Source organism: Cherax quadricarinatus, chromosome 61 (genome assembly GCF_038502225.1).
Source record: "Cherax quadricarinatus isolate ZL_2023a chromosome 61, ASM3850222v1, whole genome shotgun sequence".
NCBI classification, from domain to species: domain Eukaryota; kingdom Metazoa; phylum Arthropoda; class Malacostraca; order Decapoda; family Parastacidae; genus Cherax; species Cherax quadricarinatus.
The window spans coordinates 17055062-17074086 of record NC_091352.1 but is presented as its reverse complement, the minus strand read 5'-3'; the positions used below and the strand labels follow the sequence as shown (position 1 = coordinate 17074086).

The following is a 19025-nucleotide window of genomic DNA, read 5'->3' as shown; positions in this document are numbered from 1 at the left end:
TGTCTTTCCAGAAAAAATAGACCAAACTTTAGCATCCCATGTGACTTTCAAACTTTAGCCATTATATATATACTTAACACCTCAAAACCTCATGTCTGAGTAAGTGGTTTTCACTGAATCACTTCATAGATATTACCATTATAACACACCAACAACATATCAAATCCCAAAGACACCACTACCCTTTCTTCACTCAAGTATAACATGCACACATTTACCTGCTGAACATTCAAACACCTACCTCTTGGTATCTCTTTTACACCTTGTTTTTATTCCTGCCCCAGACTTTCACTATACTTTGTATTTACCTTAAATTTATGCAGATTCTTTACCAACCTATCCTGCTACATTCCTTTTACACTAAAACCCTCTCAATGACCATTTCTACAATTTGTATTTTGTATTTTATATCTCTATACTATTTTCTAATATCTTTATTCTCTGCTTTATATTCCCCCCACACACTGATCTCCAATATGACTTTTTTTTGCTGCCTTTATCTCCCTCCTTACTGCAAAGACCATGCCTCACACTGATAAAAAACTGTTGGCACCACTATAATCAGATACATATCTCTTTTTGCATTCAATCAAAGCTAAACTCAAATTCCTCCATTTTTCAATAATCTTCTTCTCCTATGTTCTGTAAGTGTCCTCATCCTTTACAGACCCCACTCATGTACCTAAATTGGTAGTTCTCAATCTCTTTCACTCTCTTTTTACCCTTAAGCAACCCTCAAAATCCCCATTGCCTCCCCTTCAGTTTTCCCCTAAATGTACAGAGTACACAAAATTCAAACACATGCACATAAAGCAATAGAACTGTGAGTTATATGTATTAATTAAGCACCAAGAAATGACATATAATTATAATTATATGTAAAAAATCCTAGGTAGTAGGTTGGTAGACAGCAACCGCCCAGGGAAGTAATACCGTCCTGCCAAGTGAGCGTAAAACGGAAGCCTGTAATTGTTTTACACGATGGTAGGATTGCTGGTGTCGTTTTTTCTGCCTCATACACATGCAAGATTTCAGGTACATCTTGCTACTTTTACTTACACTTTGGTCACACTGGGTTTTCTTCTATTTTCTTTCTAGTTCTTGTTCTTGTTTATTTCCTCTTACCTCCATGGGGAAGTGGAACAGAATTCTTCCTCCGTAAGCCATGCGTGTTGTAAGAGGCGACTAAAATGCCAGGAGCAAAGGGCTAGTAACCTCTTCTACTGTATATATATTACTAAATATAAAAGGAGAAACTTTCGTTTTTCCTTTTGGGCCACCCCACCTCAGTGGGATACGGCTGGTATGTTGAAAAAAAAAAACGTAAAGAATGGTTAAGAATAACAATGATACCTATAAATACAAAAATAATAGAAGTACACAAATGTTTCACACAAGTAAAGTAATAACCATAAGAAACAGAATAGTCACACCAATTTTGGAGTATTTGTGCTTGAGTTAAGCACAATATATAATTCAGACAGCACACTGACATGTTTTCCTGATATTCCAAGGTTGACTGAGATCATTCAATTCAAATGCCACATACACAGTAATGACACACATACTGTACAGAACAGGTGAGATCAGCAGATCAACTCACAGCTAGTCACTCAAACAAGAACTGGACTCGTGAAATCTGAGGTCATCCATTAAAAATAGCTACTAATGCAAAACATAAATATTAAAATTGTATTGGGATTCTGATTACAATAAAATTACAAGATTTTCTTGAAACACCTTCAACTTATTATATCAAGCAATGGCTTTCCCTAAAGTCTTGCCATAGCCCCCTTGAGGTCATGCCAGCCTACGTACCACTGATTTAAATACATTCATCACCTCTATATTCTTTCCTCTAATTTCACCTCTAATCTTTCAATCTCCATAATTCTACTTACTTCTATCAACTAGGTCTTTTCAAGTACAGTGGGCCCCCGGTTTATGATATTATTTCATTCCAGAAGTATGTTCAGGTGCCAGTACTGACCGAATTTGTTCCCATAAGGAATATTGTGAATTAGATTAGTCCATTTCAGACCCCCAAACATACACATACAAACGCACTTACATAAATACACTTACATAATTGGTCGCATTGGGAGCTGATCGTAAACCGGGGGTCCACTGTATATGCAGTTGAAAAAAATAATAGTGTCATAAAGGAAGAAAATAAATGAAAAGCTTCATGAGGAAACCAAGATCTTTTCCATAAGGTTATGGGTCAAAGGTTAGCCCCAGGGATGGTCTACTTGTGAACAGTACCTATACATGTATCTGGTAACAATATTCATACCTGGAAACTGGGCACAAATCTGGCTATTTCACCAGTCCAGTTATGTAGAGTAGAAGCAGGTGTAATTATCAGGAAAGGACCCCATGTATCTGAAACATACAACATAATAATATATGTAAATATTTTAGCCAAGGGACTAAGCACTAGAATAAACAATGGCACAAATAAACAGGCAGTGAAAAGGATACTATATTTGTAGGGAAACCTCTAATATGATATTTTATCTAGGACTGGACATTATTACGCATGCAAAAAAATACCAGTGCACTGCCTTACAAGGCAAGTAACTAACAAGTCAGGTTAATGGTGACAAATTCCAAATGCTTAGATGTGGAAAGATTGAAGAACTTAAAAGGGGCACTGTATACAAAACACAAGAGCACCACTAACTAGAACAAAAGGAACATGCGAGTGACCTGGGTGCAACAATGATAGATCGCATGCTTTTAACCCTTTGACTGTTTCAGTCATATATATACATCTTACGAGGTACCGTGTTTGACGTATATATACTCGTGAACTCTAGTGGCTTCAAATCAAGCACGATGAAAGCTGGTAGGCCAACATATGAGAGAATGGGTCTGTGTGGTCAGTGCGCACCATATAAAAAAAATCTTGGAGCATGCAGTGCATAATGAGAAAAAAAAAAAACTCCGACCGTTTTTTTTCTAATTAAAATGCAGACTTTGTGATCTATTTTCGTATAGTATTTATGGATGTATTCTCGTTTTCTTGGTCTCATTTGATAAAATGGAAAACATTTTATAGAAATAGAGGTGATTTTGATTGGTTTTACTATTAAAAGAGCCTGGAAATGGAGCTCAAAGTAGGAGAAATGTTTGATTTTTGCCGATGTTCAAAAGTAAACAAATGATGTCATTGTTCAATAAATGTCCAACTAGCCATTCTAATATGCAGTCATGAATGGGTTGACATTATCTGTACAATTATTACAGTATTGCAGTAGTCTGCATAACAGTAAATCTTCTATTTTTTGTTTGAATAAAAATTCAAAATAGAAAGCAAGAGTAATATCAGAGGGGCCTGGAGATGTGACTGATGAACAAAAAAAAAATGTTATTTTAGAGCCAGAAATATCTGCATTGTTCATTCTGCGCCCTATTTTGAAATTGGCATATTTTTTAATTTTTGTGAAACTGGCCAAATTGCAAATTTCTGACCACATTATTGGGTAGTTGAAATTGATAAATGGGCAGATTCTTGTACTCAATTGATAGAAAAAATGGAGTTCTAAAGAAATAGCTATGAGTTTGGTCGACTGGAACAATGAAATTAGCTGAAAATAGGGCTCAAAGTGAGCGAAATTGCGAATTTGTAAATATCGCCGAGGTTGCTAACTTCGCGAGAGCGTAATTCCTTCAGTTTTCCGTCAGATTTCGTTTTTTTGGCGTCATTACAATTGGGAAAAGATTCTCTATCATTTTATACGAATTTTCTTTTTTTTTTTTTTTTAAATTTTGCGACACCAGGAGACACCTCAGGATTTGGGGTTGCAACAGTCAAGGGGTTAAAGAACACAATACATGTATGCCAGAAGCCATGAAAATGACAAGGTGGATAATGAGAACTTTCAAACATGGAAAATAATGCCACTAGTAACACTATTCAAATCATTTGTACTTTCTTGTTTAGAATGCTGTTAAGTGCTATTTCCATCAATAAATGCAAGAAAAATATCAGAGCTTGAAGAGATATAAAGATCATTTACAGCCTGCATAGAGCCAATAAAGCATTTAAATTTGTGGGAATGCCTCAAGGTCCTAAATATGTACTGTTCGAAGCAGAGGACAAAGAGATGCATGATCATATACACTTGAGGGAGCATTCCCAAATGTACACAGTACTATAACAATGAACTAGAGATATATGAGAGAAAATATAAGAAAAGCACAGTGAAAAGCAGGGGTGTTCTGGGCACAATAGAACACTGCATCAACATTTGTAGGCTTGGACTGTTTAACATCATATAAGAAGATATCAGAAACACTGCCAGAATAAGTGTAGAAGTCTTCAAGAGGAAATTCAACAAATACCTCCACCAAAGTGCCAAATCAACCAGGCTGTGATGGATAAGTAGGCCAGGAGGTTGCCAGCAGCAACAGCCTGATTAACCAGGCAAACACCAGCAAAACTTCTCACAAGGCCTGGTTGTGGGAGTAGGAAAGCTCTCAAAACCCATCAAAGTATATTGAAGGTATGAGGATATCGACAGAGGACAAAAAACAAGAACATTTGAGTGTTGATGTAGATAGTAAACCTTTTCATTACAATTTTTTTTTTCAACATGTCAGCTGTCTCCCACCAAGGCAGGACGACCTAAAAAAGAAAGAAACACTTTCACCTACATTCACATATAATTACTGTCTTTGCAGAGGTGCTCAGATACGACAGTTTTTATAACAAAAATGCTTCCTATGGCTCTGACCCCATGACCTCACCTTCTAAACATCTGCACCTAAATATGACTGACTGACGTCTGCCACTCTCCCTAACCTCACTTGCTACCTCACTTTTGACCTCTCCTAAGCCTGATATCTGGGTGCTCATTTGCCTTATGAAGAAGTATGTGTGTGTGTTTTTCCGTAATTTGACAAATATCATAATGAAGATTTCCCAGCAAACATACCTTTACCTATGATATACCTTAAATGAGTTCTGAGCGTTTTTCTACTCCCGGAGCCCAGCCATGGGCCAGGCCTGTAGAACATATTACAGTACTGTATGTGAGAACATTAGCAAAAGCAAATGATAATTTTTTTTCTTTTAACACGTCAGCCATTTCCGACCGAGGCAGGTGACCCAAAAAGAAAGAAAAACCCAAAAAGAAAGAAAAAGCTTTCATCACTGTTTAACACTTTCACCATCATTCATACAAAGTTACTGTCTTTGCAGAGGCACTCAGATACAACACTTTAGATGTCCCTCCAAACAGCCAATGTCCCAAACCCCTCCTTTAAAGTGCAAGCATTGTACTTCCCACCTCTAGGACTCAAGTCTTGCTAACCAGTTTCCCTGAATCCCTTCACAAAATATTACCTGCTCACACTCCAACAGCTTGTCAGGTCCCAAAAACCATTTGTCTCCACTCACTCCTATATAACACGCTTACGCATGCTTGCTGGAAGTCCAAGCCCCTTGTCCAGAAAACCTCCTTTACTCCCTCCCTCCAACCTTTCCTAGGAAGACCCCTACCCCACCTTCCTTCCCCCACAGATTAATATGTTCTCCAAGTCATTCTACCTTGATCCATTCCCTCTAAATAACCAAACCACTTAACCCTTTCAGGGTCCCCAGGCCCTCTCCCAGACTTGTTCTCAGGGTCGCCCAAATTTAAAAAAAAAAAATTATTTTTTTCTTATGAAAAGACAGAGAATCTTTTCCCAATCATAATGACACCAAAAGTATGAAATTTGATGGCAAACTTATGGAATTATGCTCTCGCGAAGTTAGCGGTCTTGATGATGTTTACGCATCAGCGATTTTTGCCCACTTTGAGCCCTATTTTTTGCCAATACCAGCATACTAGTCGACAAAAATCATAACTATTTCGCTAGAACTCCATTTTTTTCTATCGAATGAGTACAAAAAATCACCCATTTACCGATTTCAACTATACAATACAGTGGTCAGAATTTAGCAATATTTGCAAATTTCACACAAATTTCAAAAGATGCCAATTTCCAAATAGGGTCCAGAATAAACAAGAAAGACATTTCTGGCACTAAAATAACATTTCCTCTGTTCATTAGTCATGTCCCCACACCCCTCTTACATTCTTTTGCTTTCCACTTTGAATTTTTTATTCTCACAAAAAAGTAGAAGATTTACTGTTATGCAGACTACTGCATTAGTGTAGAAATAGTATAAATAATATTGATGCACTTGTTAAAGAATATTAGACTCACCAGTTGACGTGTATTGGAGGCTTAGCATGATTTGCTTACTTTTGAACTTTGGTAAAAGTCGAACATTTCTGCTACTTTGAGCTCAATTTCAAGGTACTTTTCATTGTAAAACCAGTCAAAATCATCTCAATTTCTGTAATATGTCTTCCATTCTATAAAATGAGACCAAGAAAACTAGAATACAGCAATAAATACCATACAAAAATACAGTGCGAAGTCGCTGTTTTAATCCAAAAACACTGTCAAAGATTTTTTTTTCTCATTAGGCACTGTGTGCTGCAGGATTTTTTTTTATACTGTGCACACTGACCACATAGACCCAATGTTTCATATGTAGGCCTACCAGCTTTCTCTCACTAGATTTGAGGGGGCTAGAATTTAGGCGTACTAGTACGTCAAAAACCCTGGTGCGTAAGCCGTACTAGTACGTCCGAAACCCTGAAAGGGTTAAATAACCCCTCTTTAGTCCTCTGACTAATACTTTTAGTAACTCCACACCTCTTCCTAATTTCCATACTATGAATTCTCTGCATAATATTTACACCACACATTGCCCTTAGACACAACATCTCCACTGCCTTCAGCCTCCTCCTAGTTGCAGCATTTACAAATCATGCTTCACACCCATATAAGACTGTTGATATCACTATACTCTTGTATGTTCCCTTCTTTGCCTCCATGGATAATATTTTTTGTCTCCATGGATACCTCATAGCACCACTCACCTTAATTAATTCTATGGTTGACCTCATCCTGCATAAACCCATCTGCTGACAAGTCAATTCCCAAATATCTGAACACATTCACTTCTTCCATACTCCCTCCCTCCAATGTGATATCCAATTCTTCTTTATCTAAATCATTTGATACCCTCTGCCTAAGAAAGGTTTGAAGGAGGGGGTAAAGGAGGTTTTATGTGCAAGGGGTTTGGGCTTCCAGCAAGCATGCATGAGCATGTTAGATAGGAGCAAATGGAGACAAATGGCTTTTAGGACTTAGCGTGCTATTGGAGTGCGAGCAAGGTAACATTTATGAAGGGATTCAGGGAAACCGGCAGGCTGGACTTGAATCCTGGAGATGGGAAGTACAGTGCCAGCACTCTGAAGGAGGGGTGTTAATGTTGCAGTTTTATTAACTGTAGTTAAGGCATGCCTCTGGCAAGACACTGATGGAGTGAATGATGACGATGAAAGTTTTTCTTTCTCAGGCCACCCTGTCTTGGTAGGAAATGGCCAATGTATTAATAAATAAATAAATAAAAAAAAATTGTGCTAAATTGTAATACTGTACTTTATCTCAACTATAAATTTAATTACTGTAAACAACTAGCTACCTCTATTGTAACAAGAAAAATTATGTATAATGAAAATTAACTCTTCACAAAATAACTACATATTATTAAGTAGTCTGCAAGCATTAGGTTTAATCTGCCCAAAATGCCCTGGCATGATAGTGGCTTTCTTTGTACCTAACAAATCAAAATTGTAATCACACATTGTAAATATTTATTATCACACTGGCCGATTCCCACCAAGGCAGGGTGGCCCGAAAAAGAAAAACTTTCACCATCATTCACTCCATCACTGTCTTGCCAGAAGGGTGCTTTGCACTACAGTTTTTAAACTGCAACATTAACACCCCTCCTTCAGAGTGCAGGCACTGTACTTCCCATCTCCAGGACTCAAGTCCGGCCTGCCGGTTTCCCTGAACCCCTTCATAAATGTTACTTTGCTCACACTCCAACAGCACGTCAAGTATTAAAAACCATTTGTCTCCATTCACTCCTATCAAACACGCTCACGCATGTCTGCTGGAAGTCCAAGCCCCTCGCACACAAAACCTCCTTAACCCCCTCCCTCCAACCTTTCCTAGGCCAACCCCTACCCCGCCTTCCTTCCACTACAGACTGATACACTCTTGAAGTCATTCTGTTTCGCTCCATTCTCTCTACATGTCTGAACCACCTTAACAACCCTTCCTCAGCCCTCTGGACAACAGTTTTGGTAATCCCGCACCTCCACCTAACTTTCAAACTACGAATTCTCTGCATTATATTCACACCACACATTGCCCTCAGACATGACATCTCCACTGCCTCCAGCCTTCTCTTCGCTGCAACATTCATCACCCATGCTTCACACCCATATAAGAGCGTTGGTAAAACTATACTCTCATACATTCCCCTCTTTGCCTCCAAGGACAAAGTTCTTTGTCTCCACAGACTCCTAAGTGCACCACTCGCCCTTTTCCCCTCATCAATTCTATGATTCACCTCATCTTTCATAGACCCATCCGCTGACATGTCCACTCCCAAATATCTGAATACATTCACCTCCTCCATATTCTCTCCCTCCAATCTGATATCCAATCTTTTATCACCTAATCTTTTTATCATCAAAACCTTACTCTTTTCTGTATTCACTTTTAATTTTCTTCTTTTGCATACCCTACCAAATTCATCCACCAATCTCTGCAACTTCTCTTCAGAATCTCCCAAGAGCACAGTGTCATCAGCAAAGAGCAACTGTGACAACTCCCACTTTATCTTTTAACTCCACGCCTCTTGCCAAGACCCTCGCATTTACTTCTCTTACAACCCCAACTATAAATATATTAAACAACCACGGTGACATCACACATCCTTGTCTAAGGCCTACTTTTACTGGGAAATAATTTCCCTCTCTCCTACGTACTCTAACTTGAGCCTCACTATCCTCGTAAAAACTCTTCACTGCTTTCAGTAACCTACCTCCTACACCATACACCTGCAACATCTGCCACATTACCCCCCTATCCACCCTGTCATACGCCTTTTCCAAATCCATAAATGCCACAAAGACCTCTTTAGCCTTATCTAAATGCTGTTCACTTATATGTTTCATTGTAAACACCTGGTCCGCACCCCCCCCTACCTTTCCTAAAGCCTCCTTGTTCATCTGCTATCCTATTTTCCGTCTTACTCTTAATTCTTTCAATAATAACTTTACCATACACTTTACCAGGTATACTCAACAGACTTATCCCCCTATACTTTTTGCACTCTCTTTTGTCCCCTTTGCCTTTATACAAAGGAACTATGCATGCTCTCTGCCAATCCCAAGGTACCTTACCCTCTTTCATACATTTATTAAATAATTACAATTACTAAAAAAGAGAAGAAGAAAAACTTTATAAAACTGGGTTGCTTAAATGTGCGTGGATGTAGTGCGGATGACAAGAAACAGATGATTGCTGATGTTATGAATGAAAAGAAGTTGGATGTCCTGGCCCTAAGCGAAACAAAGCTGAAGGGGGTAGGAGAGTTTCAGTGGGGGGAAATAAATGGGATTAAATCTGGAGTATCTGAGAGAGTTAGAGCAAAGGAAGGGGTAGCAGTAATGTTAAATGATCAGTTATGGAAGGAGAAAAGAGAATATGAATGTGTAAATTCAAGAATTATGTGGATTAAAGTAAAGGTTGGATGCGAGAAGTGGGTCATAATAAGCGTGTATGCACCTGGAGAAGAGAGGAATGCAGAGGAGAGAGAGAGATTTTGGGAGATGTTAAGTGAATGTATAGGAGCCTTTGAACCAAGTGAGAGAGTAATTGTGGTAGGGGACTTGAATGCTAAAGTAGGAGAAACTTTTAGAGAGGGTGTGGTAGGTAAGTTTGGGGTGCCAGGTGTAAATGATAATGGGAGCCCTTTGATTGAACTTTGTATAGAAAGGGGTTTAGTTATAGGTAATACATATTTTAAGAAAAAGAGGATAAATAAGTATACACGATATGATGTAGGGCGAAATGACAGTAGTTTGTTGGATTATGTATTGGTAGATAAAAGACTGTTGAGTAGACTTCAGGATGTACATGTTTATAGAGGGGCCACAGATATATCAGATCACTTTCTAGTTGTAGCTACACTGAGAGTAAAAGGTAGATGGGATACAAGGAGAATAGAAGCATCAGGGAAGAGAGAGGTGAAGGTTTATAAACTAAAAGAGGAGGCAGTTAGGGTAAGATATAAACAGCTATTGGAGGATAGATGGGCTAATGAGAGCATAGGCAATGGGGTCGAAGAGGTATGGGGTAGGTTTAAAAATGTAGTGTTAGAGTGTTCAGCAGAAGTTTGTGGTTACAGGAAAGTGGGTGCAGGAGGGAAGAGGAGCGATTGGTGGAATGATGATGTAAAGAGAGTAGTAAGGGAGAAAAAGTTAGCATATGAGAAGTTTTTACAAAGTAGAAGTGATGCAAGGAGGGAAGAGTATATGGAGAAAAAGAGAGAGGTTAAGAGAGTGGTGAAGCAATGTAAAAAGAGAGCAAATGAGAGAGTGGGTGAGATGTTATCAACAAATTTTGTTGAAAATAAGAAAAAGTTTTGGAGTGAGATTAACAAGTTAAGAAAGCCTAGAGAACAAATGGATTTGTCAGTTAAAAATAGGAGAGGAGAGTTATTAAATGGAGAGTTAGAGGTATTGGGAAGATGGAAGGAATATTTTGAGGAATTGTTAAATGTTGATGAAGATAGGGAAGCTGTGATTTCGTGTATAGGGCAAGGAGGAATAACATCTTGTAGGAGTGAGGAAGAGCCAGTTGTGAGTGTGGGGTAAGTTCGTGAGGCAGTAGGTAAAATGAAAGGGGGTAAGGCAGCCGGGATTGATGGGATAAAGATAGAAATGTTAAAAGCAGGTGGGGATATAGTTTTGGAGTGGTTGGTGCAATTGTTTAATAAATGTATGGAAGAGGGTAAGGTACCTAGGGATTGGCAGAGAGCATGCATAGTTCCTTTGTATAAAGGCAAAGGGGATAAAAGAGAGTGCAAAAATTATAGGGGGATAAGTCTGTTGAGTGTACCTGGTAAAGTGTATGGTAGAGTTATAATTGAAAGAATTAAGAGTAAGACGGAGAATAGGATAGCAGATGAACAAGGAGGCTTTAGGAAAGGTAGGGGGTGTGTGGACCAGGTGTTTACAGTGAAACATATAAGTGAACAGTATTTAGATAAGGCTAAAGAGGTCTTTGTGGCATTTATGGATTTGGAAAAGGCGTATGACAGGGTGGATAGGGGGGCAATGTGGCAGATGTTGCAAGTGTATGGTGTAGGAGGTAGGTTACTGAAAGCAGTGAAGAGTTTTTACGAGGATAGTGAGGCTCAAGTTAGAGTATGTAGGAAAGAGGGAAATTTTTTCCCAGTAAAAGTAGGCCTTAGACAAGGATGTGTGATGTCACCGTGGTTGTTTAATATATTTATAGATGGGGTTGTAAGAGAAGTAAATGCGAGGGTCTTGGCAAGAGGCGTGGAGTTAAAAGATAAAGAATCACACACAAAGTGGGAGTTGTCACAGCTGCTCTTTGCTGATGACACTGTGCTCTTGGGAGATTCTGAAGAGAAGTTGCAGAGATTGGTGGATGAATTTGGTAGGGTGTGCAAAAGAAGAAAATTAAAGGTGAATACAGGAAAGAGTAAGGTTATGAGGATAACAAAAAGATTAGGTGATGAAAGATTGAATATCAGATTGGAGGGAGAGAGTATGGAGGAATAATTGCATCAACCACTCCAAAACTATATCCCCACCTGCTTTTAACATTTCTATCTTTATCCCATCAATCCTGGCTGCCTTACCCCCTTTAATTTTACCTACTGCCTCACGAACTTCCCCCACACTCACAACTGGCTCTTCCTCACTCCTACAAGATGTTATTCCTCCTTGCTCTATACACGAAATCACAGCTTCCCTAACTTCATCAACATTTAACAATTTCTCAAAATATTCCCTCCATCTTCCCAATACCTCTAACTCTCCATTTAATAACTCTCCTCTCCTATTTTTAACTGACAAATCCATTTGTTCTCTAGGCTTCCTTAACTTGTTAATCTCACTCCAAAACTTTTTCTTATTTTCAACAAAATTTGTTGATAACTCTCTCATTTGCTCTTTTTACATTGCTTCACCACTCTCTTAACCTCTCTCTTTTTCTCCATATACTCTTCCCTCCTTGCATCACTTCTACTTTGTAAAAACTTCTCATGCTAACTTTTTCTCCCTTATTACTCTCTTTACATCATCATTCCACCAATCGCTCCTCTTCCCTCCGGCACCCACTTTCCTGTAACCACAAACTTCTGCTGAACACTCTAACACTACATTTTTAAACCTACCCCATACCTCTTTGACCCCATTGCCTATGCTCTCATTAGCCCATCTATCCTCCAATAGCTGTTTATATCTTACCCTAACTGCCTCCTCTTTTAGTTTATAAACCTTCACCTCTCTCTTCCCTGATGCTTCTATTCTCCTTGTATCCCATCTACCTTTTACTCTCAGTGTAGCTACAACTAGAAAGTGATCTGATATATCTGTGGCCCCTCTATAAACATGTACATCCTGAAGTCTACTCAACAGTCTTTTATCTACCAATACATAATCCAACAAACTACTGTCATTTCGCCCTACATCATATCTTGTATACTTATTTATCCTCTTTTTCTTAAAATATGTATTACCTATAACTAAACCCCTTTCTATACAAAGTTCAATCAAAGGGCTCCCATTATCATTTACACCTGGCACCCCAAACTTACCTACCACACCCTCTCTAAGAGTTTCTCCTACTTTAGCATTCAGGTCCCCTACCACAATTACTCTCTCACTTGGTTCAAAGGCTCCTATACATTCACTTAACATCTCCCAAAATCTCTCTCTCTCCTCTACATTCCTCTCTTCTCCAGGTGCATACACGCTTATTATGACCCACTTTTCGCATCCAACCTTTACTTTAGTCCACATAATTCTTGAATTTACACATTCATATTCTCTTTTCTCCTTCCATAACTGATCCTTCAACATTACTGCTACCCCTTCCTTTGCTCTAACTCTCTCAGATACTCCAGATTTAATCCCATTTATTTCCCCCCCCTGAAACTCCCCTACCCCCTTCAGCTTTGTTTCGCTTAGGGCCAGGACATCCAACTTCTTTTCATTCATAACATCAGCAATCATCTGTTTCTTGTCATCCGCACTACATCCACGCACATTCAAGCATCCCAGTTTTATAAAGTTTTTCTTCTTCTCTTTTTTAGTAAATGTCTACAGGAGAAGGGGTTACTAGCCCATTGCTCCCGGCATTTTAGTTGCCTTATACGACACGCATGGCTTACGGAGGAAAGATTCTTTTCCACTTCCCCATGGACAATAGAAGAAATAAAGAAGAACAAGAGCTATTTAGAAAAAGGAGAAAAACCTAGATGTATGTATATATATATGCATGTGCGTGTCTGTGAAGTGTGACCAAAGTGTAAGTAGGAGTATCAAGATATCCCTGTTATCTAGCGTGTTTATGAAACAGAAAAAGAAACCAGCAATCCTACCATCATGCAAAACAGTTACAGGTTTCTGTTTCACAGTCATCTGGCAGGACGGTAGTACTTCCCTGGGTGGTTGCTGTCTACCAACCTACTACCTTGAAAATATTGTAAAGAAATAAAATCTTTATCTTTATCTTTAAAAAATTATATACAGCCTCTCCTCACTTAGCGACGCATTCACTTACCAATGACTTGGACTTATGACGGGTTCTCTGACCAGTATGCATACCTAAATAATGTATATTAGAACTGATTTCCTCTATTCTGTTTATTACACTATACGGTACACTACTGTATAAACATTTAACAATATACTAAAAATGTTATTAATAGTGCAAAGGTGACATTAAAACAATATCAATGATGGTTGATACACCCCCACTACCATTATAGTATGCTCCTTGCTTAGAAATGAATATGTTTACCAACGTGGTCTTAGGAACCGAACTCCGTCATTAAGTGAGGAGAAGCTGTATATATCTTAACATTATAAACTTACATTCCAATTTTGTGCATAAGTATGTTTCACTGCAGCCAAAAGGTTCTTGAAGTACTGTATTATAAGGTACAGTATTGCAGAAAATTCATAAACATTCAATACATGTCATTTTTCCTACAGAATACTGTTCTATTCTGTTGGATTTTTTTTTTCATTAAACCAGCCATATCCCACCAAAGCAGGGTGACGCTAAAAGAAAAATGAAAGTTTCTCTTTTTAAATTTAGTAATGTATACAGAAGAAGGCGTTACCAGCCCCCTGCTCCCGGCATTTTAGTCGCCTGTTACAAAACTACTGGCTTACAGAAGAAGAATTCTGCTCCATTTTCCCACAGAGATGGAAAGAAATATGACCATAAAATTATCTAGAGCATAATTTGTCTTTCATAAGCAATTTGATGACTTAACCCTTTGACTGTCGCAACCCCAAATCCTGAGGTGTCTCCTGGTGTCGCAAAATATTTGAAAACATAAAAAAAAAAATTCTTATGAAATGACAGAGATCTTTTCCCGATGGTAATGACACCAAAAGTATGAAATTTGATGGAAAACTTATGGAATTACACTCTCGCGAAGTTAGTGACCTCAGCGACATTTACACATCGGCAATTTCGCCCAATTTGAGCCCTATTTTCGGTCAATTCCATTGTTCCAGTCCACCGAACTCACAGCTATTTCTTTAGAAATCCATTTGTTCTATCGATTGAGTACAAGAAACCGCCCATTTACCGATTTCAACTACCCAATAAAGTGGTCAGAAATTGGCCATTTGGCCAATTTCATGCAAATTAAAAAATATGTCAATTTCAAAATAGGGTCCAGAATGAACAATGCAGACATTCCTGGCACTAAAATAACATTTTCTCTGTTCATCAGTCATGACTCCAGGCCCCTGTTTTAATCCTCTTGCTTTCTATTTTGAATTTTTATTCACACAAAAAATAGAAGATTAACTGTTATACAGACTACTGCAGTATAGTAATACTTGTATAAATAACATCAATCCATTTGGGACTGCATATCAGAATGGTTAGTTGGACATTTATTGGACAATGATGTCATTTGTTTTCTCTTGAACATCGGCAAAAATCAAACATTTCTGCCACTTTGAGCTCCACTTCAAGATCCTTTTCATAGTAAAACCAATCAAAATCACTTCTATTTCTATCCTATGTTTTCCATTCTATCAAATGAGACCAAGAAAACAAGAATATAACCATAAATACTACATAAAAATAAACCTCAAAGTCAGCGTTTTAACCCTTAAACTGTCCAAACAGATTTACGTTCTCATGCGTAATGCTCCAAAAGTAGATCTATGGTTTTTTTACATATTTTCAAATATAACCAAAAAAAAAAGTAGATCCAAGTTTTTTTATACGTTTTCAAATGTAAAAAAAAAAATCTATGTTTTTTTACATACTTCTAAATGTTGAAAAAAACGTAGATCTACGTTTGGACAGTTTAAGGGTTAATCCAAAAACAGTCGTTTTTTTTTTTTTCTCATTATGCACTGCGTGCTGAAGGATTTTTTTTATACTGTGCACACTGACCACAAAGACCCATTTTCTCACATGTGGGCCTACCAGCCTTCTCCCCCTTGATTTGAAGCCGCTAGAATTTTTGAGTGTATATACAGTGGTCCTCCGCTTTTCGTAGTTCCCGGCAATCGTAAATTTCTCCAATCATATGGGTATTTTCGTATAAACATAAACTTGCTTTTCATAGGTTGACTAGCGAGTCGTAGTTCGTCTGGGACACGTACCCACAGCGTGAGCCGGGGCAGCAGCCAGTCTGGCATTGTTTACCAGTGAGCGAAGGTCCCCTCACGTGCTCCAGCGAAATATTTCATAATATTCCATTCATTTTAGTGCTTGCAAGTACTAAATAAGCTACCATGGCTCCAAAGAAAGCTCCTAGTGCCAAGACTGTGGTAAAGAAGGTGAGAAATACGATTGAATTTAAGAAAACCATCATTGAACAAAATGAAAGTGGTACAAGTGTGGCCGAACTGTCCAGGATGTATAAGAAACCCTACACAACCTTATGTTCCATAGTGGCCAAGAAAAAGGAAATCAAGGACGCTGTTGTTGCAAAGGGGGTAACTATGCTGACAAAAATGAGATCACCAGTACTCGAAGAGGTTGAGAAGTTATTATTGGTGTGGATAAATGAGAAACAATTAGCAGGAGATACTCTAATTACTTCGATTATTTGTGAAAAGGCTAGGCAGTTGCATGAAGATTTGGTAAAGAAATTGCCTGCAAATAGTGGTGATGTGGGTGAATTTAAGGCCAGCAAAGGCTGGTTTGAGAGATTTAAGAAATGTACTGGCATTCACAGTGTGGTAAGGCATGGTGAGGCTGCCAGTTCGGACCACAAGGCGGCTGAAAAATATGTGCATGAATTCCAGGAGTACATAGAGGCTGAAGGACTGAAACCTGAACAAATGTTCAATTGTGATGAAACAGGCCTCTTTTGGAAGAAAATGCCAAAGAGGACCTTCATTACAAAAGAGGAAAAGGCAATGCCAGGACACAAGCCTATGAAAGACAGGCTGACACTAATGTTCTGTGCTAATGCTAGTGGGGATTTCAAAGTGAAGCCATTACTAATGTACCATTCTGAAAATCCCAGAGTGTTCAGGAAAAACAATGTTATGAAGAGTAAATTGTGTGTGTTTTGGAAATCTAATAGTAAGGCATGGGTCACGAGGGAAATTTTCGTTGAATGGTTCAATGAAGTGTTTGGCCCTAGTGTGAAGGAGTATCTCCTGGAAAAGAAATTGGATCTCAAGTGCCTGTTAGTAATGGACAATGCACCTGCTCATCCTCCAAACTTGGATGACCTAATTTTCGAGGAGTTTGGGTTCATCACAGTAAAGTTCTTGCCCCCGAATACCACTCCTCTCCTCCAGCCCATGGACCAGCAGGTCATTGCAAACTTTAAAAAACTCTACACAAAAGCAATGTTTCACAGGTGCTTGACTGACCACAGACACTCACTTGACCCTAAGGGAATTTTGGAGAGAACACTTCAGCATCCTCCACTGCATAACCCTTATAGGTATGGCTTGGGAGGGAGTGACTACCAGGACTTTGAACTCTGCCTGGAGAAAATTGTGGCCAGATTGTGTCGACAAGAGGGATTTTGAAGGGTTTGGGAATGACCCTGATGAGCCTATGTCTGTTGTAAAATCAATTGTAGCACTGGGGAGTTCCATGGGGTTGGATGTGAGTTTGGAGGATGTGGAAGAATTGGTGGAAGACCACAACGAAGAGCTCACCACTGAGGAGCTGCAAGAGCTTCAGCAGGAAGAGCAACACATCACAGCTCAGAATCTTGCTGTAGAGGAGGAGGAAGAGAGTTGGAAGAAGGTGCCTTCTTCAGAAATTAAAGAGATTTTTACAATGTGGGGAAAGATGGAAAGCTTTATGGAGAAACATCACCCTAACAAGGTTGTTGCAAGCCAGGTTGGCAACATGTACAGTGACAAAGTCTTGGGCCATTTTAGGGAAGTGTTAAAGAGACGCCAGAAACAGAGCTCTCTCCACAGTTATTTTGCGAGACAGGACTCCAGTGACTCTCAACGTGGTCCTAGTGGGATTAAGAAACAGAGAAGACAAGCAACCCCAGAAAAGCAATTGGTACCTGAGGTGTTGCTGGAAGGGGATTCCCCTTCCAAACTATAAACAATCCACTCTCTCTCCTCCTCCAGTCTCCCATACACTAAGAAGAATCTCCAATAAAGGTAAGTGTTATGTTGTTAATGTTTCATTCATCATTTCCCATTGCATTGTTTATGTACTACATGTATATTTCATGTAAAAATTTTTTTGTTTTAATACTTCTGGGTGTCAGGAACGGATTAATTGTATTTACATTATTTCTTATGGGGAAAATTGATTCGTAAATCGTAAATTTTGTTTATAGTAATGGCTCCAGGAACGGATTAATTACGAAAAACGAGGGACCACTGTACGTCAAACACATTGACTCATAAGACATATATATACGACCAAAACAGTCAAAGGGTTAACCCCTTAACTGTCCAAACGTAGATCTGTTCTCTCGCCCAACGCTCCTAATATTTTGAAAATTAAGAGGAAATTTTTTTACATGCAATAATAAAAAAAATAAAAAATTTAGAGTTAGTATTTATGGAGATATAAGGCCACAAAGTTTGTGCTTGTTGCTCACCTGATGGCAATATGAAGTGCTGCCGCTTGCAGAAGTGTTGCCAATATAACTTTTTTCTCATTTTTTTTTATTTATATAATTTTTATGTTCTGATAATTACAATTTGTAGTAGTTCTTGTGATTTCAAAGCCAATCTTTGTTCTGACACTAATATTAGGTACTGAAATAGTACTCAAATAGTCACACAGTGACAGGTGAACATTGTCACCTCCCTTAATCACATACTATTGTCTTGAAATATATACATACATAGTACAGGTCGGCCATCACAAATCCTGCAATCAGTTATTCGGTTCCTTCAGTTATTCGGCACTAATTTTGGCTAGCATAATTTCAAATTTCCAAGGTCGCCACACCAACCTGCTGCTACTGTTTGGTGGTGCTACTTGCTGCGTAAGTCACTCCAATTTCTTTTTCTCCATTTATTGTTATAACCTGCTTACTTTTAGCCCTAGCCATGGTTCCAATGAATAAAAGAAATGCTTCTCATTATGTAAAGCACCTACACAGTACATTATCCATTAAAGATAAGGTGGCTTTGAAGCCGCTGTCAGTTGCCATGAGCTCAGTCTCATGATGCAGGAGAATATGCTTTATTATTATGCTAATATCAATACTACAGCTTATTTGCCTATCACAATTGATCTAATATGACATAATAAACAATATAAATAACATAAAACATGTTAAATACTCCAGAATAAATAATATTTGGCATAACACCGAGCAGTTCAATGGAGGAATGAAGAGGATATGGTATACA

General features: G+C 38.5%; 1 protein-coding gene across 2 annotated transcripts in view; it reads right to left on the bottom strand.

The window, feature by feature from the left end:
- Ino80 (chromatin-remodeling ATPase INO80) overlaps positions 1-19025 on the bottom strand; it is a 754916-nt gene that overhangs the window by 612651 nt on the left and 123240 nt on the right. For both annotated transcript variants that reach the window (XM_070098261.1, XM_070098262.1), the window contains exon 12: positions 2297-2385. In XM_070098261.1, the coding sequence (XP_069954362.1) occupies positions 2297-2385 (89 nt within the window). The remainder of the gene's footprint in view (positions 1-2296; positions 2386-19025) is intronic.